This window comes from Cricetulus griseus, chromosome 2, assembly GCF_003668045.3.
Source record: "Cricetulus griseus strain 17A/GY chromosome 2, alternate assembly CriGri-PICRH-1.0, whole genome shotgun sequence".
Taxonomy (NCBI): Eukaryota; Metazoa; Chordata; class Mammalia; order Rodentia; family Cricetidae; genus Cricetulus; species Cricetulus griseus.
This window is the reverse complement of record NC_048595.1, coordinates 100,928,245-100,954,058: the sequence shown is the minus strand read 5'-3', so window position 1 is coordinate 100,954,058 and position 25,814 is coordinate 100,928,245. Positions and strand designations below refer to the sequence as shown.

At 51.9% G+C, this 25,814-nt stretch overlaps 1 protein-coding gene across 1 annotated transcript; it reads right to left on the bottom strand.

Annotated features, from left to right (window-relative positions):
- On the bottom strand, positions 1–25,143 carry Cntfr (ciliary neurotrophic factor receptor). The gene is made up of 10 exons (XM_035438696.1): positions 25,059–25,143; positions 20,633–20,866; positions 13,951–14,068; positions 13,614–13,780; positions 12,390–12,553; positions 9,017–9,197; positions 8,532–8,700; positions 629–723; positions 340–433; positions 1–268 (listed from the first exon to the last, which is right to left on the bottom strand). Exons 1-10 carry the CDS (start codon positions 25,141–25,143, stop codon positions 1–3), a joined length of 1,575 nt encoding a protein of 524 aa, XP_035294587.1.
- Positions 25,144–25,814: the final 671 nt, after the last annotated feature.

Genomic DNA, 25,814 nt, shown 5'->3' with positions numbered 1-25,814 from the left:
CTACTTAAAGAGTTCCTTCATCCGGCCAACTGTAGCCAGGACCATGGAGTCATCTGGGCCCAGGCTGCTGTTGAGGGCCATGTCTGGAATTGTGGCCCTATAGCAGTCAGGGTCTGGATGGATGGATGTGGCTCCTGTTGCTACCAAGGGCTGTGTGGATGCCCAGGGTCGAGTCAGCATCCTGAGTCCATGTTGGGGTCCGAGGACCAGATCTGAGTGGCCTGTGCTGCTACCCAATGCCATGGTGGCGTTGGGGTCAAAGCTGCAGCTGAGGACCATATCTGGGTCCATGACCCTACTGCAGCCAGGGTCTGTATTGATGTCCTAGGCTTCCATTACCATCGAAGGCCATGTGAGTGCCCAAAGTCTGGGGCCATGTTGGTGTCTGAGGGCCACACTACCTCTGAGGCCGTGCTGATCTGAGTGGCCTGCACTGCCACATGGGACAATGGTGACAACCAGACCTAGCTACTGTGGAGGACCATATCTGGGTCTGTAGTCCTACTGAGGCTGGTGCCTATGTTGAAGTCCAAGCCTCATATTGCCACCAAAGGCTGATCAGATGCCTGGGGTTGAAGCCCCAACCTGAGGCCTTGGTGATGTCTGGGGGCCATGCTGCCACCAGAACCTTCCCGATATGAGTGGCCAATGCTTCCACCCAGAGCCAGGATGTCATCTGGGCCCAAGCTGCCGCCGAAGGCCGTGTCTGGGTTCATGGTCCAGCTGAAGTTGGGGTCTGTGACCTATGTCACCTCAAGGGGCCAAAGGAACCTTTTGTGATGAAATCAGAGGTTCAGTCTTAGCCGGCCCTGCCCTTCACTGGCCCAGGGATTGCTGGCCCTGCCTCTCACTGGACACTGAAGCAAGAGAGCTGAGACCCTGCCCCTCAGTGGAGAGCTGACTCCTCCTGCTCTAGGGAAAGATGACTCCACTCCTAACTACAGGTGAGGGAGAACAGACACTGATGGCATGGACGTAGTGGTGCTAGGTCTGCTCCCTCACCTGAGGCTGGTGGCCCCAGTGGCCCAGAAATGACTAGCTCAGCTACCAACCAGGCCTTGGGTTGGCCTGCCCTATTATTTACCCCATCTACAATCTGCTGGAGCTCATGAAGGGACTGGTCCTGTGGAAGGATACCAGCAGGATGCCCATGACCCTGTGCAGCTATGGGATATCCCAAAAAAGTTTCAGTGAGGATCCAGTGATGATGGTGTACCAGAAACCAGAGTCCTTGAACAAGACTCATTGCAATAACATTTGCTAGTAAAGCTGATTGGACAAAAGGATATACTATGTGACACACTGCTTCCAATGCCACCAGGATGAATGAAGAGGTGTTGGAGAGGCAGGAAAGATGGAGAAACATAGAGGTGACTCTTTTGGGGGGGGAGGTGTTGTTTTGTTCTTGCTTTGGTTGGCTTGCTTTGCTTTAGTTTTGTTTGATTTTTTTGCACTGTGGGGGTGAGGGGTGGATATGGGGGAACTGGGAGGTGAGCAGAATTGGGCTTTATGATGTGAAATTCCCAAAGAATCACTAAAGAAATTATGTTTTTAAAAAGTTCCCTCATCGTGTCTCCCTGACTCCGCCTACGGCCATGTGCGCACCTGTAGGGCCACTGTTAGTACGAGTCCTCATGTGTCAGTTCACCTTTGCTGAGGGCTCTTTTGTGAGGTCCATCAGTCACTGCACTCAAATCTTGTGTTACTTTTTGGGGGGGTGTCATTATTTAAGGGATTCCTCTAAATTTTGTTGGTTGGGTGTGGGCAGTGTTCTGTTTTGGTTTTTGTTCATTTTCTTCGTGGGGCAGGGGTGGAAGGATTCTATGATGGCTTCCCTCTTGTCTCACCCTGTCCTTGCTTCGTCTGTGTATCTTTTCCCAAACTCACCCTGGTGGTTCCTTAAAAAGAGCATTGCCCTGATGCCCTCCTACTACAATGTGTGCTATGTTTCTGCCCAGGACACACTCCTGTGAAGACAGAATTCTCATCTGGATGGGGCAGGTGCACACAGGAAAGCCTCAGTCCTTGTTTCTTCTTCCATCCTCAGCCCCTCCCAGGAAGCATCTCTGCGGCTGCATTCGCATACATCCTGTCCTAATAAGGCCCAGGGTGTTCTTGTTGCCGTTCTACTGCCACGGGAGAGGCTTCAACTGTGGCTACACTAGACAAGCCACAGACTAACATACCACACAGATGTACCCTGTACACCAAGTCACCTAACACCTAACACTGCATGTTTGCACGCAATGACACAGTAGCATTTGCTGTTGCACCTATATGCTCTGCACACAGCCCCAGGGCTGGCTTCTCTCTGGGGCCATTGCCTGGCTCTCCTGAGAATCTACCCTGCCCCCTGGTGGTCACTCCCTGAGCCACTGCCCTGGAAGTACTCTCCACCTCTTTGGCCTGCAATCCAGTCAAAGAAGTTTCTGGCCCAGAACAGCCTCTCTCTCAGATTAACCTGTGGGGTTAGGACCCCTAAGATATCCTCCACACAAGCCCGTTCACTCAGATTGGTACAGGCACCAAAGCCATTGCAGAGAGAGTGGCCAACTGTTGCACTTTGCCTGGGATAGGTTTTCCAAGATTTGAGATATTCAGTACTAAGACTGGGAAAATCCCAGGCAAACCAGTACCAGTTGGAGATCTTACTCCTTTGACAGACTATGTCTTCAGATCAGTGTCCTCAGCCAGGACCCATCAGATGTACTCCTTCAGACTAGCCCTTCCAATCATACTCTCCTGGGATGCATGGACCAGACTAGCCCCCTTCAAGCTGACCCTGTTACCCAAGCCTCTCACGCTGTTCGCTCTCAGGTTAGCACCCCTACCTCGCCTTCAAGATGACCCTGTTGCCCAGGCCTCTCACACTGTTCACCCTCAAGCTAGGGCTCCCACCCCAGAGTGCCATTACCAATTAAGGTCCCCCTGCTGGTCTCCTTAGACCTCCTTTTTCACTTCTGAGGAAAGGTGGAAGTAGAGGGAATTACACCCTAATCCTTCCTGCCCACAGGGCTCTAGCCCTTCATTGTCAGAGATGTGGAAGCTCTAAGGTTAGGCATTCTTGGTTGTGGGCAAGTGGGACTGAAGATACAAAGTCACACAGATGCAGGACATACCACTAGAATTCAGAGCCAAGCATTTTGTTCTCTCCTTGTGACAATGACCTTCTTGAATCTCATCCTACAGAGGTTGGTAGTGAGCTCCCTACTGTTGACAACTCTCAGGGCTGAGGGCCGTCAGGAAGGAGTCATGCCTAACAGTTAACCTCTACCCTGGCTACTTGCAGGGAATTCAGACATAGGATTTTATGCTGATAGCCCCTAGCCTTGGAACAGTCGTGAAGGGCAGGCAGGTGGCCGGGAGGGGGCAGCAGAATCTAGGACAGACCCTGGCTCAGGCCAGGGAGGAGCAAAGGCCACTGACTGGGGTCGGATGTGGGGCAGGAACTCAGGAAGAGTGACCAAGACTGAGATGAATATAGGGATGGAGTTGATCGTAGAGAAAGACACATAGACAGGGATAGAGATACAAAGAGACAGACCAGATGGGGTTAGACACAGAGGGACATGGGGAGAAAGGTAAAGACAAAGAGAAGGACCAGGCAGAGATACTAAGAAAAGGAAGGAGTCAGAGGGCAAGAGATAGATAAAGAGGGAAAAATAACACAAAAGACAGAGGAGGAAGGGGACAGAGACAGACAGAGATACAAAGATTGGGACTAGGAGGATAGAGAGAGGGCTCATTGGTTAAGAGTGCCTACTGCTGCTCTTCCAGAGGATCTGAGTTCATTTCCTGCCATCCATGCTAGGCAGTTCACAACTGCCTATAACTCCAGCTCCAGAGGGTTTGACTCCACAGACAGTCCTCCACATATATACACTTAATTAAAATAGAATAAATCTCGAGGGAAAAAAGAAAGACTGGGGCCAGGACAAAGACTTATCCAAAGGATAGAGACAATTATAGAGACAGAAGCCAGGTCAGAGAGAAGGGTGAAAGGACCTAGCATTTTAAGCATACAATAACCATACTGACAGAAGAAATCCTGTGGCCAGGTTGCTGATAGATCAAGACATAGAGGGTACCCCATTCCTACTGCACTTTGGGGGAGCAAACAGAACTAATGGACTGGAAGGCTAGGCTGCTGCTACACAGACTGCAGATCTGACCCCTGCTTCCCTGGCCCTTAGAAATGTTCTGACTCTTGAGTTCTGTTCCAGCTCCAGGCATATCCCAGGCCCTCTAGAACTACCCTTGCAAAGGGCTGTGGAGAGATAGTGCTCAAGGGAGGCAGCGCTGCCAGCAGCCAAGACCCTCCATGGTGAATTTTCTCTGAGGTTAAAGAGTGAGTGAAGACTGGCAAGGAGAGACAACCATCCCTAGTGTCAATGACACTGACCCTAAGGGCTTAGGACAACACTGACCCCTTGCAGTTGGGGGTAGAGAGATACCCCAGTGCTCTCCTCCATCAGCTTCCAAGGCTTCAGCAGGCTCCCCCTCCTTGTTCTGCCCCCTCCTTCCCAGGCCCAACATAATTGCTTTCCCATGTTGCTAATGGGGGCCAGATTGCTGATGCCCAAGCCCTGGGTGGGCGGTGGGTGGGTCAGGGCTGACCAAGGCTCTCAAGTCAGAAAGGCAGCACAAGCCAGAGACCCTCTAACTTCAGCCCACCCACCTTAAAGATAGGCAAAGTTCTAACACACTGCAAGAATATGATGTTCTTGGCAAAAGAGCTGGTAACCCCTGATCTCTCTATAACCCAGCTGGACCTAGAATGCAGACTCCAGCCTGAGCCACACCTCACCAAGCCCAAACCAACAGGCAGAATTGGGAGTTGAGGAAGCAGATACAGGTCCACAGCTACTTCTCAGGATGGCCACTCTGAGAGTCTCTTTGTGTGCTCAAGGAGGCACAGTTCCCATTGTTTGAAAAGCCACGGGTTAGCCAGGTATAGTGGCGCATGCCTTTATTCCCAGAACTTGGGAGGCAGAGACAGGTGAATCTCTGTGAGTTTGAGGCCAGCCTGGTCTACATAATTGAGCTCTAGGGCACCCAGAACTGTATAGAAAGGTCCTTATTAAAAACAAGCAAGTAAGCAAACAAACAGAAAAGCCACAGGTCGCCCTGTGTCGGGTCTTTTCTATCCACAAGTCTCTATTTGAAACATTCTCTCTCCTCCAGCCAGGAGACAGGCAACTTCCTCTACTCTGCAGTTCCTCTCCTGGGATTAACTTAGTCTGTACCTTGTCTAAGCCTGATGCACCAATGCCCTAGGTCCTGTGATCTTCTCCCAAGGCATGGTCCCAAGTGTGTGGTCTGAGGAGAAGGGTGAGGTTGTGGCACCATCAGGGGGATTCTTTGTGGTATCTAGCACTGGCTATGGGGAGTGTGGACTAGACACACTGGTGGCTTTGATGACACCTCCCCTTACTCTAGGCACACAGAACAGCCTGGCTTCCAGGCTAGGACTCTGGTCTCTTTCTACCCTACCTCAGAAGTCTGTTAACCTGACTCTAGCTCTGGGTATTTCCAGAAAAGGTGCTTTGGTAAGGTGGTTTCTATGAGAACTTGGGTCTCTCTCTACATGCCACTAGCTGTCCTGAAACTATGTAGACTAGGCTTGCCTCAAACTCACAGAGATCTTCCTGCCTCTGCCTCCTGGGTACTGGGACTAGAAGAATGTGCCACCACATCTAGCTGGAATTGGAGCTTGAACGTCTATGGGGCAGCCAGAAGTCAGAGGGAACTTAGACCTGTCTAGGGACTGGAAAAGCCCAGAACCTCCTAAGTATACCCTGAGTACTACATATATAATCTAAATCTGAGGCTTAATCCTGTACAATTCCAGTTCTGAAGTCTGGGTCCAATCCCTATGCATGTGCTGGTGGCCATGTCAGAGGAGCAGCAGATGGCAGTTGGCTTCAGGAAGCAAATCCCTGATGGGTGACTCTCAGATAGGCAAGATCCCAAGACTACACACTTCAGAATGTCTTTTGCGTCTGCTGTACCTTTACATGTTTGCTACTGTCATCTTTCTCTGGTGTGTGGTATGGTGTGCATGCATGTGGGCAGACCCCTACTGCCTGTACTGTAGTGTGTTCATCTCATGAATACACCCCATTCTACTGGGCATTTTTACCTGTGGATTATTATGAAGATGATTTCTTCCTAAACTCTACTGTCTAACTGGTAATAATAATGTTAGTTTAGAGTTTTGATGATAAAAAATAAAACGAGGAAGTGTCACGCAGTTAAAACACATAAGTTTCCATTGAGAAGCCGTATAGACTGTGGCTTAGGTTAATGATTTAAGAAAAACAACTTAGCCACCAAAATAGCCCAGCTACCTTAAATTCTATTAACCTTAATGTTGCGAGAGGTGTTCACAGGTTTCAGAGTGCATCATAGCTGAACAAAGCTTTGAAAATAACTTAAAGTTACACTAAGATATTTTTGTCAAATAGTGTTGAGATGATAAACCTAAGAAGACAATCTAAAATTTTAGAAAGACTGGATGAATGAGGAACTCGTTAAGGTCAGGGAACAAGAACAAAGCAGCCCAGTTATCATTGGCTGATGTGCCTTCTTGCTAGGATTGGTTGATGATGGAAGATGATGATTAATTCCTGCCCTCAATCTCCTGATATAAAAAACTACTGATGAGTGAGTATGCACCCTAAAGATTTAAGTAGAGCTGATGGATTGTTTTCATGTATAAAAGTTTAGGTTTGTGATTCATAAGGTTCCTTATAAGATTACTGTTCAAGGTAAGTAATAATGTGATTCTTTCTTTGTAACCAAAATATGCAGTCTGCCAGTGGGGGGAAAAATGGTTGAGCCAGGAGGTGGTGGTGCATGTCTTTAATCCCAGCACTCGGGAGGCAGAGGCAGGCGGATCTCTGTGAGTTCGAGGCCAGCCTGGTCTCCAGAGCGAGTGCCAGGACAGGCTCCAAAGCTACAGAGAAACCCTGTCTTGAAACAAACGAACAGACAAACAAAAAATGGCTGAGAAAAATACCCTGCTTGTTCATACTCTGTTAATCTGTAACAAGTTATTTAGATGTAAATGTATGTGGGTTATTGGGATGACTTTGTTTTAATAATGTAAGAGAGATGAAAAACATGTTTTTACCTGAAGGAAAACATCAAGAATGAGAGAAGGAAATCACTAGAATAGAGAATGCAAAAGAAGAACAAAGAAAAGGTCTGAGGAAAACCATCAAGAGTGTGTGTGTGTGTGTGTGTGTGTGTGTGTGTGTGTGTGTGTGTGTTCCTCCTAACCTCCTCAGATTAAAAAAAAAGTCACACTGTATGGACTCTGTGGATTCCTGTTGAGCCCTGTGCTTCTTGGGGCTGGTCCTTTAGGGAGTGGAACCCACACTCTCAGGAGCCTCTGCCTTCAGGCTGTCTTCTTGCTTGGCCAGGCCCAGGACTCTGAATCTCTGTGACCTGGCTGAATACCTGGTGATCCAACTAGACTATGCCTCCTGCCTGGGTACTCCTAGAAGGTAGCTCTGGGGATGACTCATAACAGCCAGCCAGAATGTCAGCAGCCTCTACTGGTACCCATGTGGGTCCAACTTGTACCTAGACCCATTTCCCACAAGTTTGCCCTTGGCTGCATACTCCAGGGAAGCCCAACCCCTTAAGAAGAGGCGCACACCATCCTAAATGACTGTGGCCTGGAAGCTGAACCCTTTTCCACCTTCTCCAACCAGGTTTCTCTCTCCTTCCATGCCTGCAGGGCACAGGTCCTGGAAAGAGCATTTCCCTCCCAAAGTGGTTCTGTTCCAAGGTCTCATGAAATGGTGACGTTTAATGAGAACCCCCTACCCCTCCCTCCCCTGTATATACATCTATAAAAAATTCATATACAGCAAGTTACCATTGAGTCAGACTAGAAGGGACTGACAGGACATTAAATACTGGGGTTAGGAAAGGGTCAATGGAGGAGCGTACAAAACGGGCAGAGGTGGAGGGACTGAAAAGTGTGGGCACTGGGGGGAGGGGATGGCTGGGCCCCCCCAGTGTCAGGAGCTTATAATCTGATGGTGGCAACAGAGACCCTGGGACAGACAGGAGGCTGGGGCAGGAGGAGGGAACTGTGGATATGGGGGGCTCCCCGCAGGTCCCCCAAGGGCTCCTGGGTGTCGCTGGCGTTGGAGGGTCCAGCCCGAGGGGGGCAAGATGATAGGGGTCTTTGGTGGGTGGGTTAGCTGCATGGTCCTCCTCCCTGGAGAGAAAGGAGAGCCGGCTTGGTGTGGTGGGGCTGGGGGACGGCAGGCCCGGGCCTGCCGGGGTCTCTACAAATTGTGTCTGAAGAGAATGCAAAAGGTCCTCCTGCCCGTGTGCAAAATAGAAGCCGGGGTCTGCAGGCTCAGCTCCGGCCTCCTCTGCAGGTGCTCTGGCATGTCCTCATAGGATGCCTGGCTCTGGGGAGACAGGCAGGGGAGGCTGTGAGGGCTGAGGCTGGGATGGAGGTCCCTAAGGGCCTCCTTCCCATTGTTGCCGGGCCTCACTCAACCTACCAGATCAGGAGATTGTTGGCTGTGGCAGCAGCGGCAGCCAGGGCCAGAATGACAGGGACACTGTTCAAGAAGGGTATCGAGGGTCCTCCGCCGCTGCCTAGCTCTCCAGGGTCACAGATCTTCGTGGTGGGTGGGGGTGCCAATGAGCTGGTGGTGCTGGTCGTGGTCTCTGGGGAGCATGGGGGAAACTCAGGGCAGGGCCAGGACTGGTCCCACCCAGAGCTGGGGTTTCATGAGGCACATTGTTCCTGCTTCCTGATCAGATTAGTGTTGCCTCTCCCATCCTGCTTCCCAAGGCTCGTAAGTGACCACTGCACCTGGTAATCCCTACTAACGACATCTAGAGAACAAGAACCAGGAACACAGGTGTCGGGCAGATGGGTGGATCTGTGACAGCCAGAGAGAGTGAGTCACATAGGCTCTGCTACTAGGAAGAGCTGGAGGGAGTATACACAGAGGACAGGACAGGGGGCAGGCAGGCTCACCGGGGGCCTGGGCTTCAGTGGTGAGATGTCGTGGTTCCTCTGTCCAGGGTGTGGCGTGAGCAGCCACGCTCCAGTCACTCCATGTCCCAATCTCGTTGTCCTTGGCTGCCACCTGGATGATGTACTCCTTCCCAGCGTAGGCATCGGTGATGGTGTGTGCTGTGCCATCTGACAGTTCCACCTGCAAGCCCAATCATAGGACAGAGTAAGAAGAGACACCCTTGGAGTCACAAATGAGTGTGTGTGTGTGTGTGTGTGTGTGTGTGTGTGTGTGTGTGTGTGTGTGTGTCCCTACTCCACCCCCGCCAAGGGAGGCAAGGATACATTTGGGGAGAGGGACATGGATGTATCCCTGGAGAAAGTGAGGGCTTCCTGTGGGGAGACGGGCCACAATGAGTGGCCTTCACTTTCTATGGGAGAGTAAAGACATCAGGAAGAAGACCTAGGCGGGACCTCAGGCATGAAGGAGGCTAGAATACTCCCAGAATGACTCCGCTCAGTAGCCATGCTGCTGTTGTCCAAGATGCTGTGGTGCCAAGGGGAAGATTTAATGATGAGCAGAGTGGTGCTAGCCTACCACCTCTGGGGGAGCCATGGAGAAAAGGTCACAAGCACCAATGCTGGAGAGACGCCTAAGATAAAACTTTGCCTCCATCTCTTGGAAGCCAACCTCCATTGGCTTTGTGTCCCTATCTATAAACTGGTACTAATGGCCGTACCTACCTTAGAGTTATGAGGGCTAAGCCATGAGGAAAGTATCAATTAGACTTCAGCCAACACTGTCACTGTGGGTTTCAGCTCAGAGGTAGTGTACCTACCACCTAGCCCCAGCAGGGCCTCTCCCAGGAAAGCTCCCATGTGTTATCACTCTGCTTGAAGTAAGGGTGGGGACAACCCCTACGGTGACAGGATTGCTGCTCCATTTCCTCCTGGAGGCATGGCATCACCACCCAACCCCCGTTGGCTGGCCTCATCCTCTGGTCTCCCCTGGATTCTCCAGGGCGGCCTGCCTGTCCGGCGCCCCTCCCAGGCCCAGTCTGGGCTCTGGTTCGTCTCAGCAGCACCCGCTGCCTCATTAAGCCGCTCGTAAACAGGGGCAGCCGGCGGGGGTAAAGGAGGGGGCTGCTCTGGGCCATGTCTGGCTTTAGGGCCATTCCAATCTTCAAAATAAGGTCTAGGCCACCTGACCTGCTAGTCTATGATACCCTTGTGTGTGTACGGGCGTGTGTGCTCGTGTGTGTGTGTGTGTGTGTGTGTGTGTGTGTGTGTGTGTGTGTGTGTGTGTGTGTGTGTGTGTGTGCGCGCGCACCCATCCATGTCAGGCTCATGCAGAGCAGGAAACCTGTCTAACTCCTGCTTAGTTGGTGGTCCTGATGCTGGAGCCCCTGGTAAAGGTCACACGGTCATACTGAAATACACTTGAGCCCAGGCCCTGGCCCAGTCAATCCTAATCCCAGCCCTGGAATATGGGTGGGCACCAAAAGCCCTCCTCTCGTGGAGGTGCAGCCCCAGTCCCAACTCTGGATCCCAGTCTCCTCTGTCTATAAAGATTCCCTCTGTCTGATTAGCTCCCCTCCCGTCCTTCTTGGCCTATAGACCTCCACATATCTTTCCCCAAAGACAAAGGAGAGAGCCAAGGGGAATAGGTCACTGGCCGACGCAGGACACTACCCTTCTTGCCAATGATCTCTGGGCAGTGACAATCCTAGGCCTGGACCCTTCTTGCTACGTTGTCACCAATCCTAAAGGAAAGGTTCTTTCAATTAACAGGAGCTGTCACTGCCACCCACTAGCCTTGAAGCTCTCTCCTCAGTCAGCTGTAGATGTCAGACACTGAGTTAGGGCCAGAGCAGGTGACATAGGTACCTCCACTAGTTCCAGTTCTTGCCTTCCCCCTGTCTGTGCTGAGACAGCCTCTGCCATACTCCTGGCCCCTATTCTTGTTATAGATGCCTAGTCTACATTTCCCCTGAAAATCCAAGTGATATTTTTCTCTGCTCTCCTCTTGCAGCCATACACCTGTTACTCCTCAAAATCGAGGGCAGGGAAGATATTCTATACAAAATTCAAGTTGAAAAGAGCCACAGATCTAACCTGTTCCAATGCCTATGAAATATGGAATAAGGTATAATGTACCATTGGGCATGGTCTCAGGATAGAGGTGAGTTCTGCCCACAGTATAAGCCAATGTACGGCCTTTGGCATGTTGGTCTCATCCACGTATGCACATGGTTCCTGCTGGGAGCCACTGTGTGTGTGTGTGTGTGTGTGTGTGTGTGTGTGTGTGTGTGTGTATGTTCCTGTGTGTGTGGTGGGCAGTATGCCAGGTCCACTGCAAGGCGTGTGCGCTGCAACGCGCAGAGCTGCTGCCTGTAGCTCGTTAGCGGGGGAGGGGGCTTGTGAAACCAGACCCTGGTTATTAGCAATGCATTAGGCTCGGGCAGCTGGCCAGGCGGGAGGGACTCCGGACTCTGTCAGGGAACACGTGAGAGTGTGAGTAGCCTTTGTGAAGGCCAGGCCTACAACCAGGACAGGCACCTAGGAATCAAATTACAGACTTTAAAAGCCAGACAGGAGAAGGACATAAGGAGATGGCACTGGAGCCTGGTGAGGCTCAAGTGGACTCCCAGTAGACAGACTGGCCTGTCTCATGGAACACTCCCAACTCTAGTCCTAGCCCAGAGCTCAGGGGCCACCCAGAGTGCCCACAGTCTAATAGGCCCTGGGCTCTCAATATGAGAATACCCAGAAGTCTTCAAATCCCTGGCTGTTTCCTAGAGCTCCCCATCATAGCTTGATCAATACCCAGACCATAACCTCACCTCATACTGACCCTTGTCCACGGCTTGGTTCCCAGCCCAGGCTACTATTTGACCTATAACCTTAAACTGACCTTTAAACTAGGCCTAACTTTGGAGCCTGAATAGTCATCATGATCTAAACTCACCCCTAGACCAAACTTGATTGCAGTGTCTGGTCCTAGCCCCTTGCGCCCATCTGCAAATCTCTGAGGGGTGGGACCATCTTGTTCTCGGGGTCCATCACAGACCCAGTGTGTAAAGGGAGGTGCGGGGTCAGGGCTGATGGCTAGAGACTAGGAGTAGGGAACATCAGGAAAAGGACATGAAACCCGGTCACCTCCCTCCCAGCACTTCTTCCACTACCCTGGGAGTCCTCAAAGGCATGTTCTGATGAGGGAGCCTCCCTCAGTTCCATTCATTTCCCAAGCCTACCTGATCCCTTTCTCCCCGTGGCAAGCCTCTTAGACTGCCATTGGGTGCCCTGCTGGTGCTGCTACTACCTGGGCCACAGTGTCCTCTCTCACTGTACTGCACACCCCGGCATCAGGGTCTGGGCAAGCCAGGGCACTCACATGCTGCCATTGGTCCAGGATGAGAGGCCGGTAGCGCAGAAAGAACTTGAGAGGAAAGGATTCAGGGTCAGGCCAGGTTGAGGGCGTCTGCCATGTCACCTCCAGTCGACGAGGGTTACTGGGCACTGGCCGAGCTACCACGTTTTCTGGAGGATCGGGTTTCACTGTTAAGGAGACATTGCTTCATTAGTGTGCTAATCTCTGGGAACAACCCCACACTGTCAACTCCAGCCACTGATCAGCCATCTCTGTTGCCAACAATTGTCATTGCCACAGCCACCATCTTTCTTTTCTGTTGTCAGCTCTGGCAACTACAGTAAACAACCATCTAATTACCAGCTCTGGCCTCCCCGTTGTCAACCTTGGCTGTCACTACAGTCATAGTCACCAGCTCTTGGTAGCGACATCCTCAATTCCGACCAACCTCCATCACAACTCCTTTCTCAAGCATGCTTAAAGATGAAGCCGACACAACCACGAGAACCTCTGTCACCACCCGAACACCCCTCTTACACCAGCATCACACATTGCCCCTGCTGGCTTTCCCTCCGTTTTTTCCAGTTCTACACTGAGATTGGACACCCTTGTTAGAGTCTAGATTTGAAGATGCTCTGTGGGTTAGAGGTAAGCTGGGGATCTGGTGGCGGCAGCATCTAAGAGCCCAGCTCATATAGACACAATCTGACTGCAGATCCAGCTGAGAGGCTTGCGGGGGAAGATGGAGCAGAGGAAGTCGAGAGACAAGTCTCAGGGACCAATAAAGGGTTTGTCTGGGATAGGGTAGGAGCGGGCAGAGCCTGTCTGGGATAGGGCAAGGACAGGCAGAGGGTCCGAATGGGATAGCGGGCGGGGTGAGGGCAGTGTCTGTCCTACTCCTGTCTCCTGTTCTGACACCTCATTTATCACAGACCGTAAGGAAGCCATTAGCATGGGGGGGCGGCTGCAGCTGCGCAGGAGTCTGGCCCAGCCTGCCCCCCTTTCCCCCTGTTGCATGTTCTTTCAGCCAAAGAGACAATGAAAAGAGCTGCTGGAGAAGTCTCTGCCCTGCAGGTAAGGAAATCCACTTGTATGCTCACAGGTGCATATGAAGGCATGTTTGTGCCATTGTGCATACGTGTGGGCATCCCCACCAATGCTCGTGTACACCTCTGACACACTTTCACACTCGGAGTATACAGCAGCTCGCCCCCACACCCCCGACACCACCATCACTATCACACGCACCAATGGTGAATTCGTCGAAGGTGATAGCCGTGGTGTTGTGACCCAAGGCATTGCTGACACTTATGGAGACCTTGTACTTGATGGTAGAGAACAGGTGCATGTAGCGGATGTGGCAGCGGTTCTTGAGGGCTGGGTCCTTCTCACAGACCATAATTTTGGAGCCATGCCTGGAAAAGAATGAGGCCCAGGTACTGTTACCAACATCAAGGGTCGGTTAGGGCAGGCTGGGGGAAGGTCAAGCCCAACGCTAGGCTGGGGTCTTGGACTCAGGACATGATGAGGAGGGGGGAAGGTCAAAGGTCAGGGCTGGAACCGGGTCAGGAGCGCAGTTACTCACAGCACAGTCACATTGAAGGTATTGGGGATGTAGGTAGGGGTGGGCAGATGCCAGCTGCAGTAGAAGCCCTTGGGGTAAGTGTTGGAGCGGCAGCTGAGCACAGGCTCCCGCGGCGGCACTGGGGGCGAGGACAGGGAGGTCAGGGCCTTCTTGAAGCCTCCAGTCCCCTGGACTAGTTTGGGGACAGGTGGGCCCCAGAGCCCCAGCACTCCCCCCTTACCTATCATCGATGCCAAAGGTGGGGGGGGTGTGCTGTCAGCGAGGGTCTGAGGCTTCCCAGGCCACAGAGAGCCAGATGTTTAATTAAAGAAAAACAAGGCTGTGTGGAGGATTCCCCCCCACACACACACACACCTGCTCAATGGAGTCAGGAACTGGGGGGTGGAGGGAGGAGAGGCGGTGGGGGGGTGTGAGGGAGGGAGACTATGAGTCCCAGCTCATCAATCACAGCACAGAGGTGATGTCTTAGGGAATTGTCCCTGACCATGTCTGCTGTCACAAATGCGTCCACTTCCAAGGAAATACTGTAAACACTGAAAGGATTCCAGTGGTCCTATACCTGCCAGGGTGACCTGTGCAGTTTTTGGAGAGGAGACCCCTCCCCCTGGGCTTCTCATCTGTCGACTGGTAGAAGAATAGGTCTGGTAGCCACACAGGAGTACAAACTGGCTAGGCACGAGCATATCCACGTGTGTACATATCTGCATCTATCAGTGTGTGAGACACATGTCTCTGATATGGAGTGACTAGTAACATAAGGTGTCTATGTAACTCTTGGTCCTGTCAATGCATGACCGAATGTGAATATTAGTGTGTACTAAGTGTCTGTTGGAAGGAAGTGGCTGTTCCATTGGTGTGCTCCCCCCAGCTCCTGGCCGTAGCCTCAAGTGTGCCAACCACCTTAAGAAAGGCACGACACGATCAGTGGCTGCCTTTAGTTTGGAATGAGGAGATACAGAGAAGGATGCTGTTTTGTATGAAGCCACACAGAAAACTAGAACTGAAATTAATCTCAGAAAGGTATTACTTACGCACATGACTACATTTAAGGAAGTTCTTTCTGTTGTCTAACTGTGCTTTCTGCCGCTGTGAGCATTTAGCCCAGCTGTCCCACCTTCAGGCACTGGGCAAGGCGTGAGGACAGGCGGCTCAAGTTCCTGGAAGGAGGCAGCTTCTGTGATCTGACCCAGGCAAGGAATGTGTCTGTCTGTGGTTCCAGGGACACTGACACCTCCCTTCTGTGCCTCCCCACTCCCGCCCCCTGCCTGACAGGTGGACAGGAAATGGGAGGGGGTAACTTAACAAGCCAGGGACAGTGAAGGGGAGTACATGTCTACACTTGTAGAGTGGCTGTGGCGACCCTCAGGGAACTGAGGTTTCCACAGTGTACATGATTTGAGGTGACTTCTTCATGCACACATCTAGTATGTGAAATCTGTGTGGAGATGTAAAGGAGCCTGGGACACAAGCCCCAGAGTGCAAACCCAGCTCGGGGGCAGGAGATGAGGGGCATTCCCTGCAGCAGGTGGAGACACTGTGGGCAGAGCAGCCCCTCCCCGGCACAGGGGAGAGCACACGGCCACCTTGCATCTGCCCACCCTGTCTTCCTTCCCGGGGAACCTGCCCATCTTATGCTGGTTTCGTGTCATCCTCCGTGCCTTTGGTGTTCCTAACCTATCTGCCCCATGGGTATAGAGTGCTGCATGGGGGTGGGGTGGGGGTGGCCAAGGACACAGGAAGTGCCTTCTGGGGGCCTGTGGGCCAGGCCAGAGTTGGCAGCGGCTCTAGGAGAAAAGGACATTCCGAGGTCGCTGAGAAACTGCCACTCCCCGCTCCTGCTCCTACCCCCCCTTACCCCAGCTTCAAAGGAGAACACTGGGGGGGGGAGCTGCAGAGTCAGCGCCCTGCTGCCTGCCCGGGGTGTGGAGGGCAGAGCAGGCCATGGCACTGGGCTCAAGCCCCTTCCCCTGGACAGGCTGACATCTCCACCCTTCCCCTGCCCCCAGCCCCTTCCCCGGGACAGGCTGACATCTCCACCCCTTTCCTTCTGCCCACCCCCACCCCCAGCTCCCCTCTCTGAATGGGCAGGTCACAGGGGGTAGGGGCCAAGTAGGGGTTTGGTCTGTCATCTGGATACTCCAGCCTGGCCCAGGGCCCTGAGAAGAGGAGGGTTTGGGTTCCCTGACAGGGACCAGGTTTCTCAGAGGGAAAAGGAGGGAAGAAAAACAAAGAAAAGGAAGAAAAGGAAGGCTTGCTGCAGCTGGAGCCCAGCTGAGGGCTGGGTGGGCGGAGATGGGGGTGCTGTAAGAGACCAAGTGTGAGGCCGTGGGACAGTGTTGGGTTGGGAGGCCCTGTTTTTGAATGTGCTGTGAGCTCGGGAAAGCTGTTTTTAAGTCACTGTGGCGGCGAGGTAGCTTCGTGTGTTACTCTTGGTAGTGTAAAGCGGAGGCCGTGTGGGATAAGCTGGCTGGCTGTGTCTGTGAAGGCAAGGCTTGCTATCTTAACGTGCCACTGTACCTGAAGCGAACAGCCAGTCAGCTACACTGCGTATGTCACAGAGCTTAAGTCCAAGGGCATTTTCCTCCCTTGAACAGGGTCTCACGACTGGCCTAAAACTCACTCTGTAGACCAGGCTGGCCTCGAACTCACAGAGATCCCCTGGCCTCTCCCTCCTGAGTGCTGGGATTAAAGGCTGCACCACCACACCTGGCTATGAATGGAAGATACCCTGAATTCCCAGCATGTCTACAAATGGGCTAGACCTGGTGTGAGAGTATGTCAGGGGTGTCTGAGCAAACTCCTATCCATACATATGACAGTGTCGTACCTGGGTACGCCGCATGCTCTGAGGCAGCCCGAGTTTCCCCTTGTGGGGGTTCCTGAGATGCCTAAGTGACTGTGTCAGCTAGGACAGTGTCTGAGTGCCATTCAGGGCCGTGTGCGTGTGCCTCTGCTGGCTTGGGGTTTGTTTGTTTTCCTCCTAATTGGCTTGTTTTTCCATGTCCAGCCCACCAAACCGCATGTTTTTCCTCTCATCTAGCCAGCCCGCCTGGGCTGGAGCCCCCAGCACGCATGAGGCCTGCCCGCTGGCCTAGAGAGGAGGAGAGGCTGGCTGCCCACACCCTGAGCCAGGCCAGATCAGGCCAGGGTGGGGCGCACTGACCCTTCCGCTGCAGGCCTGCCTATACCACACCCACACTCCTCCTGCCTGGCATTCAAGGCTCATGGCCTGTCTTAACCTTTGCTTGTGGGATCTCTTGAGGTACCCCAAGTTCTGGACTCTCAAACACCCCCTCCTGCCTCCTACTCACTTCTCCTTGACACCTTTAACCACTGTCCTATGAGCTACTCTTTCCTTCCTAGCCAAACAGAGCTGGGGGCAACAGTGCTGGACCTGAAGCCTTTATCTTGATGACTCTTGGCAGGAGGGGCTGAACAAGAAACTGTTTATTTAAAAATTATTTTAATCTCTAGTTTGTTTTAGCTTAAGATCGGAATGATAGGCAGTGTCCAGTAAACAAACAAGCAAAAAAAAAGATGCTACTAAAAGGAACTTTGTGATCCCATCTCCTAACTCATCAGTAGGAGTTGCCTTGCTGCTATGTGAGGAGTCACCTGAGGGCAGAAAGGTGCTCATGAGAAGGCAGCAGGGAACTGCCCGGTTAAGGAGTCTGCCACCAAAACATCACTATGGCCAAGTTCCTTTGGAAACTTGGAAATAAAGATTGCATGCTTAGCATAAACATTAAATGTCACCGTGCCCTTGGGAAGGTGGCAAGAATTGAGTATTGAGTATTGTCAAACCCAGTCTCTTGTTATTGCATCAAGTGGCCAAGATGATCGTAATTAATACCCCGTCCCCTCTAATCAGATCTTTAGATCTGATATAAGGCAGTAAGAGATAAGTACCTGTTTCAGATGCTACAGCCAGTTCATGTCCAGCCCTCCCCTGAGGGGCAAGGTCAAGGGACTATAGTGAGCTGTATCTAAATGGTCTGGGTCCTGGTCACAATAGAGATGCTGTGGCCATGTCCTGTAAGGACTGTGGATTTTACTTCAAAACTCAACTCCCGTCTAAAGGCTTCTCAAAGAACACAGCACCAGAAATTGGGTTAAAGGCTACCAGACAACAGCCATTACCAACAGCTGTATTCATCATTTGGGGAGCCAAACTGAGAATCAGGAGAGTGGGTAACTGATGAGAGGGTCTCATCCTTCTGCTAAACTGATCTCTACTGTTACCTGGTGCTAAATAAACCAAGGAGGACTTGGTTAGGCTGATCCTTCATTTCTCCACAAGGACAACAGGGCTCACTCCATCTTTGGCTCACATTGAAAACATCTGTCCTGAATGCCATCTTTTCAGTTTAAACAATTTGAAAGGTTTCTTTCCAGCTGGGCTGTAGTGGCACACACCTTTATTCCCGAAGGGACTCTAGCCCACTTGAGCATGTGGCTCTCTCTGGCAGACCTTGCCCTTCTCCACAACCCCCTGTGCCTTCCTAAAAAACTGTTAGATTTGAGTCGGGTGTTGGTAGCACACACCTTTAATTCCAGCACTCAGGAGGCAGAGGCAAGCAGATCTCTTTGAGTTCAAGGCCAGCCTGGTCTACAGAGCCAGTTCCAGGCTCCAAAGCAATACAGAAAAACCCTGTCTCGAGAAAATCAAACAACCAAACAAAACCAAACAACCAAAAACAAACAAATAAACAAACAAACCTGTTAGATTACATTCCTGAAGCTAGACCCCAAGGTCCATTCCTTTATTTGGCCAATCCCCCCTCCCAAGACTGACTACCAAGGTCCAGCTATCAAAGTATTGAAGTCCAGCAATCAAAGGCCCCCTTTGGCTCACCTAATTAACATGCCCTACTAAAATTAAATGCCTCATCTTCACATGGGGCTTCCACTAATTTCCTATGTGCCACCTGACTCCTCTCTACCCAGAGGTCCTTTGTGGTGGCCTCTTCCTCCCTAGGACAAATACCCCTGACTCCTTTTCCTGGTTCCCTTCCCCTTCTCCCTCTTCCTCTAACTCATGCCTTTGTCTCTTATCCCTGCCTTCAGTTCCTCTGGGGCAAACAAGTCTCCTGTGTGTGTGTGCGGAGAATCTGGTCTTGCAGGTCCTAAGCCACTACTTTTCTTTTCAAATCCCAACACCTGAGAAGCAGAGGCAGGTGGATCTCTGAGTTGCAAGTCGGCCTAGTCTACACAGTGAGTTCCAAGATAGCCAGGGCTACACAGAGATACTCTGTCTCGAGAAAGAAAAAGAAAAGGCTTTTTTTCCATGGGAAAGAGCGTCTCCACGAATGTATTTTCACAGTGAGGGTATTTTGTGGGCAGTCCTAGGCAACTCTTTATTCACATGGTTGTCCACACTGCTCCCTGACAATGGGCAAGGGCCTGCTCCCAGTGAATAAAAAGAACTATCTTTAGGCTGTGGGGTAAATTAAGTCCAAATGTGATGAGGCCAATGACGCTTGACTCTAGCTCAGGAGAAAGATGGAGGATTTCTAAGCATTCACTCTGTTGGCCAAAAGCCGGGCACCTGCCCGCCTGCCCCTCAACTTGTGACCTCATCACCATGCCTTCCCCCATTCCTTTTCCAAATCACATTCTTCTGTGCCTCAGTCTACCTTCCTGCTGGCTCCTTCTCCCATCAACCCCTCACACACTGGTGGGGTCTTCAGGGTTCTGAGTCTTCTCAACTCACCAGACTTTCTCACCTCCAACCCATCACCACTTCCTGAAGGCTCAACATCCATACTTCTCCAACTCCATTCTCTGATCCCAGGTCCTCACCGTGTCTCCTGCGCCTTCTACGGCCTCCTTCCTGCTGTTGTCTTCCCCTCCAACGTACTTCTCTTCACTGCCCGAATCTGAGTCTGACCATATCACCCACCAGCTCTCGGTGACCATGATCTGTGCTCTGTCACTTCCCTTAGTCCCGTCTCCATTTTCATCAACCCGAGTGACTTGGAGGCCTAATCAGACTTGGGGTCTGGTCAGATGATGTTTTCAGCTGGGTGTGGTGGCACATGCTTTTAATCTCAGCACTCAAGAGGCAAAGGCAGGCAGATCTCTGTGAGTTTGAGGCCAGCCTGATGTCTATTTTGTTAGTTCCAGACCGGCCAGGGTGGCATAGTAAGACCCTGTCTCAAACAAACAAATAACAACAAAACTACACATAAAAATAAATAAAAAGAAAGAAAGAAATTCTGTTTCCATGTATCTTCTAAATCTGGAGTATTCATGTGTCTCACACTGTAGGATGCCTTTTTCCTTCCCTGGGGCCTCCCAGACTGCTCCTACGTATGATGTTCTTATGTCCTGTTTCCCCCCTCCAGCACATTGACTATCTCCTGTGAGAGCAGACTTGGTGAGACCACTCAGGCTCAGAGCTGTGACCCTAGGATCCCTTTCTACCCACCAAGCCTTGCCAGCCCCCCTCTATGTCATAGGGGACAAAAGGACTTCAGGATTTAAAGACCTTCATAGATATCTGTAGGATATAGGTTAAGTGATCAGGGTTTGGACTCATTGAGCAACATGAGATTCAGGGGTCAGAAGAACAGGTTAGGGTAGGATCAGAAGGTAAAGGTCAGGCTGCAGCCCCTCTCCTTCCCTCCCAACAGGAAAATAAGACATCCGGTAAGAGGTCACAGTCCAGGGTAATACTTACAACCCACATGGAGCAGGACTTGGTGGCGCAGGTGCCAGGAGTCACGGTGGAAACAGGCATACAGGCCACTGTGGCCCAGTTCTAGGCTTCGTAGTACCAGCTGAGAGCCATTGAGCAGGTCAGGGGCCAGATCTGTCCCATTTACCCTCCACGTCACAGCTGCTTCCCAGCTTGCTGTGCCACATGGCAGCATCACATCTGAGCCCAGGCGCTCATACTGCACATGGGGTGCCTCTGTGGGGCCAGGGAGGGCATAAACAAAAGTCACAGGTCAGAGTGCTACCTGGCAACCTCAGGTGATCATCAGTAGGGGAGACTGAAGGGGCATGGGTGAGTCGGCAAGTGTCTCTGCAGATGGGGTCTGTGCAGAATGTCTCCGTGGCTGTGCACATGTGTAAGTGTCTTCATTTGGTCTCTCTGTGGGGTGAGGGTTGTGTGTGTGTAGCATTTGGAAGGCTCTATTCTCAGGTAAAATTCAGTCTCTGCATCTTTTGCAAAGTTTCCTGACCCCATGACCTATGACCCTAACTATGACTACTACTTTTTTTCTTCTTTCTTTCCTTCCTTCCCTCTATCCTTTCTTCCTTCCTTCCTCTCTCCCTCCCATCCCCTCCTTCTTTCTTTCTTCAGTTTTTCAAGACCGGGTTTCTCTGTATAGAACCTGGTTATCCTGGAACTCTGTAGACCAGGCTGTCCTCAAACTCACAGAGAACCAGCTGACTCTGCCTCCTGAGTGCTGGGACTAAAGGCGTGCGCCACCACTTCCTGGCTGACTCTACCTTCTTGCCGTTAAGAGCTCAGGCCATCCCTCCCCAGGAACACTATTATTTGGACTGAAACATCTGTCCTGCTTGCTGCCTCCGTCACTCTCCCTGTGCCAAGATCCACATCTCCAGGTCTGTCTCCTTCACTGACATTACAATGGTGCAGTGGGGTGCCCCTCCTGGACTCTCTTCTCTGCCTCATTTCTCTCCCTCATTCCTGTCTTTCTGTCCTGTCTCTTTCCCCTTTCTTTCTTCTAGTCCCCTGGCCTCAAACTCTGCCCTCTCCATACAATCTCCCTGCCCCCACGTTAACCATCCAGGGCTTGGGCAGCCGCAGAAGGGAGAGCAGGCAGGCCTTGAAGACATAAGCCCTGGGGAACTCCTGGCAACTGTCAACTTTGTGAAGCAGAAACTGCTTGTAGTGGGGAGGAGGCTGGGACTCAGGGAGTGCTCTGTCCATTCCTCACTGCCCCCAGGAGGAGCCTGTCAGAATGAAAACCAAACTCCTGCCCTGGCCCTGGCAGCCCAGGCCAACCGAGGCGTGGTGGACTGAACCCAGGAGACTGGAGATAGAAGGGTAGAAGGGAGCACCTGTCGGGAGGCAGCGCCAGGTGGAGGAGGCAGCCAGCAGGACATAGTCAGAGAGGCAGATCCCCAGGCAGCAGCGGCAGAGGGGCAGGCATGCAGAATCGGAATCTTCAGACACCCCCACCTCCTGCCCCCTGAGCCTGGAAGGACAGATGCTTCCCGCATCCCAGCCAGATCTGTGGAGTGAGGGTGGGAGGGGAGAAGGGAGGAGGAAGGGGCAGCAGGGAGGGGGGGCTGCGGGATCCCTCGTTAACACTCGCTCACATCTCCCCTCCAGAGAGCCACCCCGCTGAGTTGGGGGATTTTCAGAGGCAATTCCTGTTAACGAGCCAATTAAGTTGGGCCAGTGGCCTCTTAATTAGACTTGTTAACACCACCAGGACTTCGACGGGAGGGGGGAGGGATCCCCCAAGGGCCCCTCAGTCACCCTCCTCAACCTAGCCCCCTCCCCAGGACTGCTTTTCTCTGGGCGGGAACATCTGTCCTGTTTGCTGCCTGCCACCCTCCCTGGCCAGGGTGTCTGCTTCCTTGCTGCCTGTCTCTGCTTTGCCCCTCTTTGAGCCTCTCTGTCCCTGTCCAGAGGAGGGGGAAGCAGGAAACGGAGCCAGCCCTGACCACTTGTCTGTGGGGCTTGGGACCAGCCGAACAGAGGATGAACAGGCGGAAGGGCGGTGGCTGGGGGCCTTGGAGGCCACAGCTGTGAGGCTGGACCAGAGGCTGAATGGAGGCCTCCCCCTGATCAGAGGCCCAGTGTCCAAGACTCAGGCCATTGAGCCCCCCCTCAATCAAATAGCTCCGGCCACTGAGCCCCCTTCCAACCTCCCGTCCAAAAACCTGGAGCTTCCAGGAAACATGCCAAGCCCCTCTCTCCACACAACCCCCCCAACAGAGACTCTGCATCCAGCTGCCTGAGGAGGAGGCTGAAAACTGACCGTTGGGGAGGGGGCGTGGCCATCAGGGTCCCAGCGGCAACACATCCACACTGACCAAAAGCTGCTCAGAACAAACATGGACTCAGTATGGCCCATTAGTACTAGGACAGGGGGTGGTACAGCCACAGACAAGGAAACATCTCCTGACAACAAATACATAGCAGTGGACTAACAGTTCCCCCATCACACCGTGTCTGCCTTGAAAAAAAAAAAAAATGGAGACACAATCTGATAGCAATGACAAAGGAAGGGCAGAAGAGACATGCAATAACAGACTACTGCAAGCCATAATGCAGAGACAGGGGCTGAACACAACATGACAATCACACAGTGTCACGACTGTTACACTAACAAACACAACAGTGACAATATACTTGGCAGTGCAACAGTTTCAGAAATGGCACTGGTTTAATCTTCTGTCTCTGGACAGCCTGCAGGTGCCCCTCCTGATGTGCTGTCCATTTCAGAAATTAAATCAAGCAGCAGGGGGAGGATGGGGTTCTTGGCCCTGACGCAGTGACAAATGCTCCAAAGGAATCAGCTGTGAAAAGGTTGTTAGAAGCCAGGATGAGAGACAGAGACAGGATGAGGTCATGGACACGGAGAACACAGAGGGACAGAGCTGACAGCTCCCTCACACCTGCACACACAGACTCACATGGGGACTACATGCCGGAAATAGTCCCACCGGGTGTCCTAAGCAACTTCATATCACCACACAGGCAGAATGGGGACGGTCACCCACAAAGAAGCAACAGCAGCCACTCATCACAAGGTAACAGTCACACATGGGTTCAATCACACAGGGACACTATGTATGCCCTTTCAGGGATGGTAACACCTGACCCAAGATCACAGGCATGCTAAAAAAAAATGGGGGGCTATCACCCAGAGGCACAGTTACTCAAGGGAACAGGGTCTCATGAACAGGGTGAAACTTAACAAGGGCAAAAACATACAGAGAAAGACACACTCTCACACACAGGGTACAGTCTCAAAAACAATGACACAGCACCTGAAAGGGCATTCACCCAGGTAAGGCACAGCCTACAAATACACAGCCACAGGAGACACCCAACAGAGCCATGCTCTCACCTACACAAAAAAAGTCACACACTCTCAATCGTGAGCTTATGCCAGGGCCCTGGCCATATGCAGCCCTGCCTTTACATGTAAGTAGAGATCTTTACACACAACAGCAGACACCTGGCAGGCCCTGTGCTGACCTAGCCAGGAGCTCTGGGACTGAGCAAGCTCTCTCTGGGCCTCAGTTACTAGTCTCATAAGAAAGAGGCCACACATTCCTTGACTCACTACCCTTTCAACCCATGGTCTTGAGGACTGAGATCAGCCATTCAGGACTGTGCAATACCTGGGGTTACTCCCTCTCGTGCCCTGCTTCTGCCTCCCCCAGCTAACGTAGAGGCAGGATGGGATCCAACCAATGGAGGAACATGGGGAACCTTACTGGAGACAACTTACAAGTTCAGACTTCAATGTGGCTAGTTAAAAGGCTGATAGTTGTGTTAAGAGGGCACATGTTTCCCCAACAGAGGCACAGGTCCTTGTCCTATATGCTATGGGGTCTCAGACCTCACTAGACACACAGGCTGGGGATGGGTAGAGGGGCTACCAATCACCTGAGCAGTCCTTCTCTCTTCCAGTCATGGCCCACCCTTAGTGCACCAGCCCTCTCTCGCCTGTCTCAATGTCTGTTCACCATCTCTGTCACTGCCTTTCGAGGATAAAGCTGACATCAGGAAGTAGCCCGTAACAGTTTTGACTAATCTCTTAAATGACCCCTACACCCCTACAAATTTTACCTAATTACTGCACAGAGACCCTGTCTCCACCTCTAATCCCAAGTCCTATCCCACCTGCCTGTATCCTCCACCTTCCCTACAGAAAAAAATTATTTCAAGCCAGAGACACAATTAGCATGTGACAATCTAGGTGTGACTATGGAGGGCAGTGGGTTACCCTGCTTATTACTGTCACGTGACTACATGTCCTTGGGGCAATGCATGTGCAACAGTGCCACAGTGTGCCCGTGTGACTCCTGGGGGCATCTGTGTATAGCTGTGCCAACGAAGACTCATGCACCGTTCTGGGGGTCTGGCAAACAGCTCTCCCCGCACTCACCCTGTGGACTGTGTTTCTGGGTGTAGACAGCGGCAGCGGCGGCAGCAAGCACAGCACAGCAGGCCCATGGGACAGAAGCAGCCATCTGTTGGGAGAAATGGGTTGTGGAGGGGCAGCATCAGCCCAGGCAGGAGCCCCCTGGTGGGGTTGGGGTCCTGCTCACACGGGGAAGGCTGGGAAATCTCAGTTCAGGGGCTAGGGCACTTTGACCCCAAACACCCTTTTTAATGGGGCTCGGGATTCCCGTTTCTCGAAATGGAAGCCAGCATATTGGCACCTGTGGGGAAGGACTGCTTAGATGGTAGAAGACAACTACAGTGGTTTGTCATTCAATAAGAGTGCTGACTGCAGAATGTAGTCAACCGAGGATGAGTTATAGAGCACTGGTAACGCCAGGGCCATTTTTCAAAATTAAAAAACATCTCTACCAGTGAGCTTAGCTAATTAGGTATCCACACCGCAAACTGCGAGGCCGGTACTTTAGCTTAATTGAAGGTCTGGACTTCTCCAAATTGCCTTGAGTATAAGGCCCCCTGCCGTACTCCTGGGGAGAGAGCCTGAAACCTGAATGCTCAGGAGACCCTTCATCTATCACTGGCCTCTACCCAGACTCCTACTGGGCTCTGGGAAACTCAGGGTACCAAGACAGTGGCACGCTAGCCAAGCCAAATGCAGCTCTGGCTTTACTGTGTATCAGTGATTAAAAGAAAACAAAGACTGTTCATATATAAGTCCTTACCAAGAATCCCAGACCAC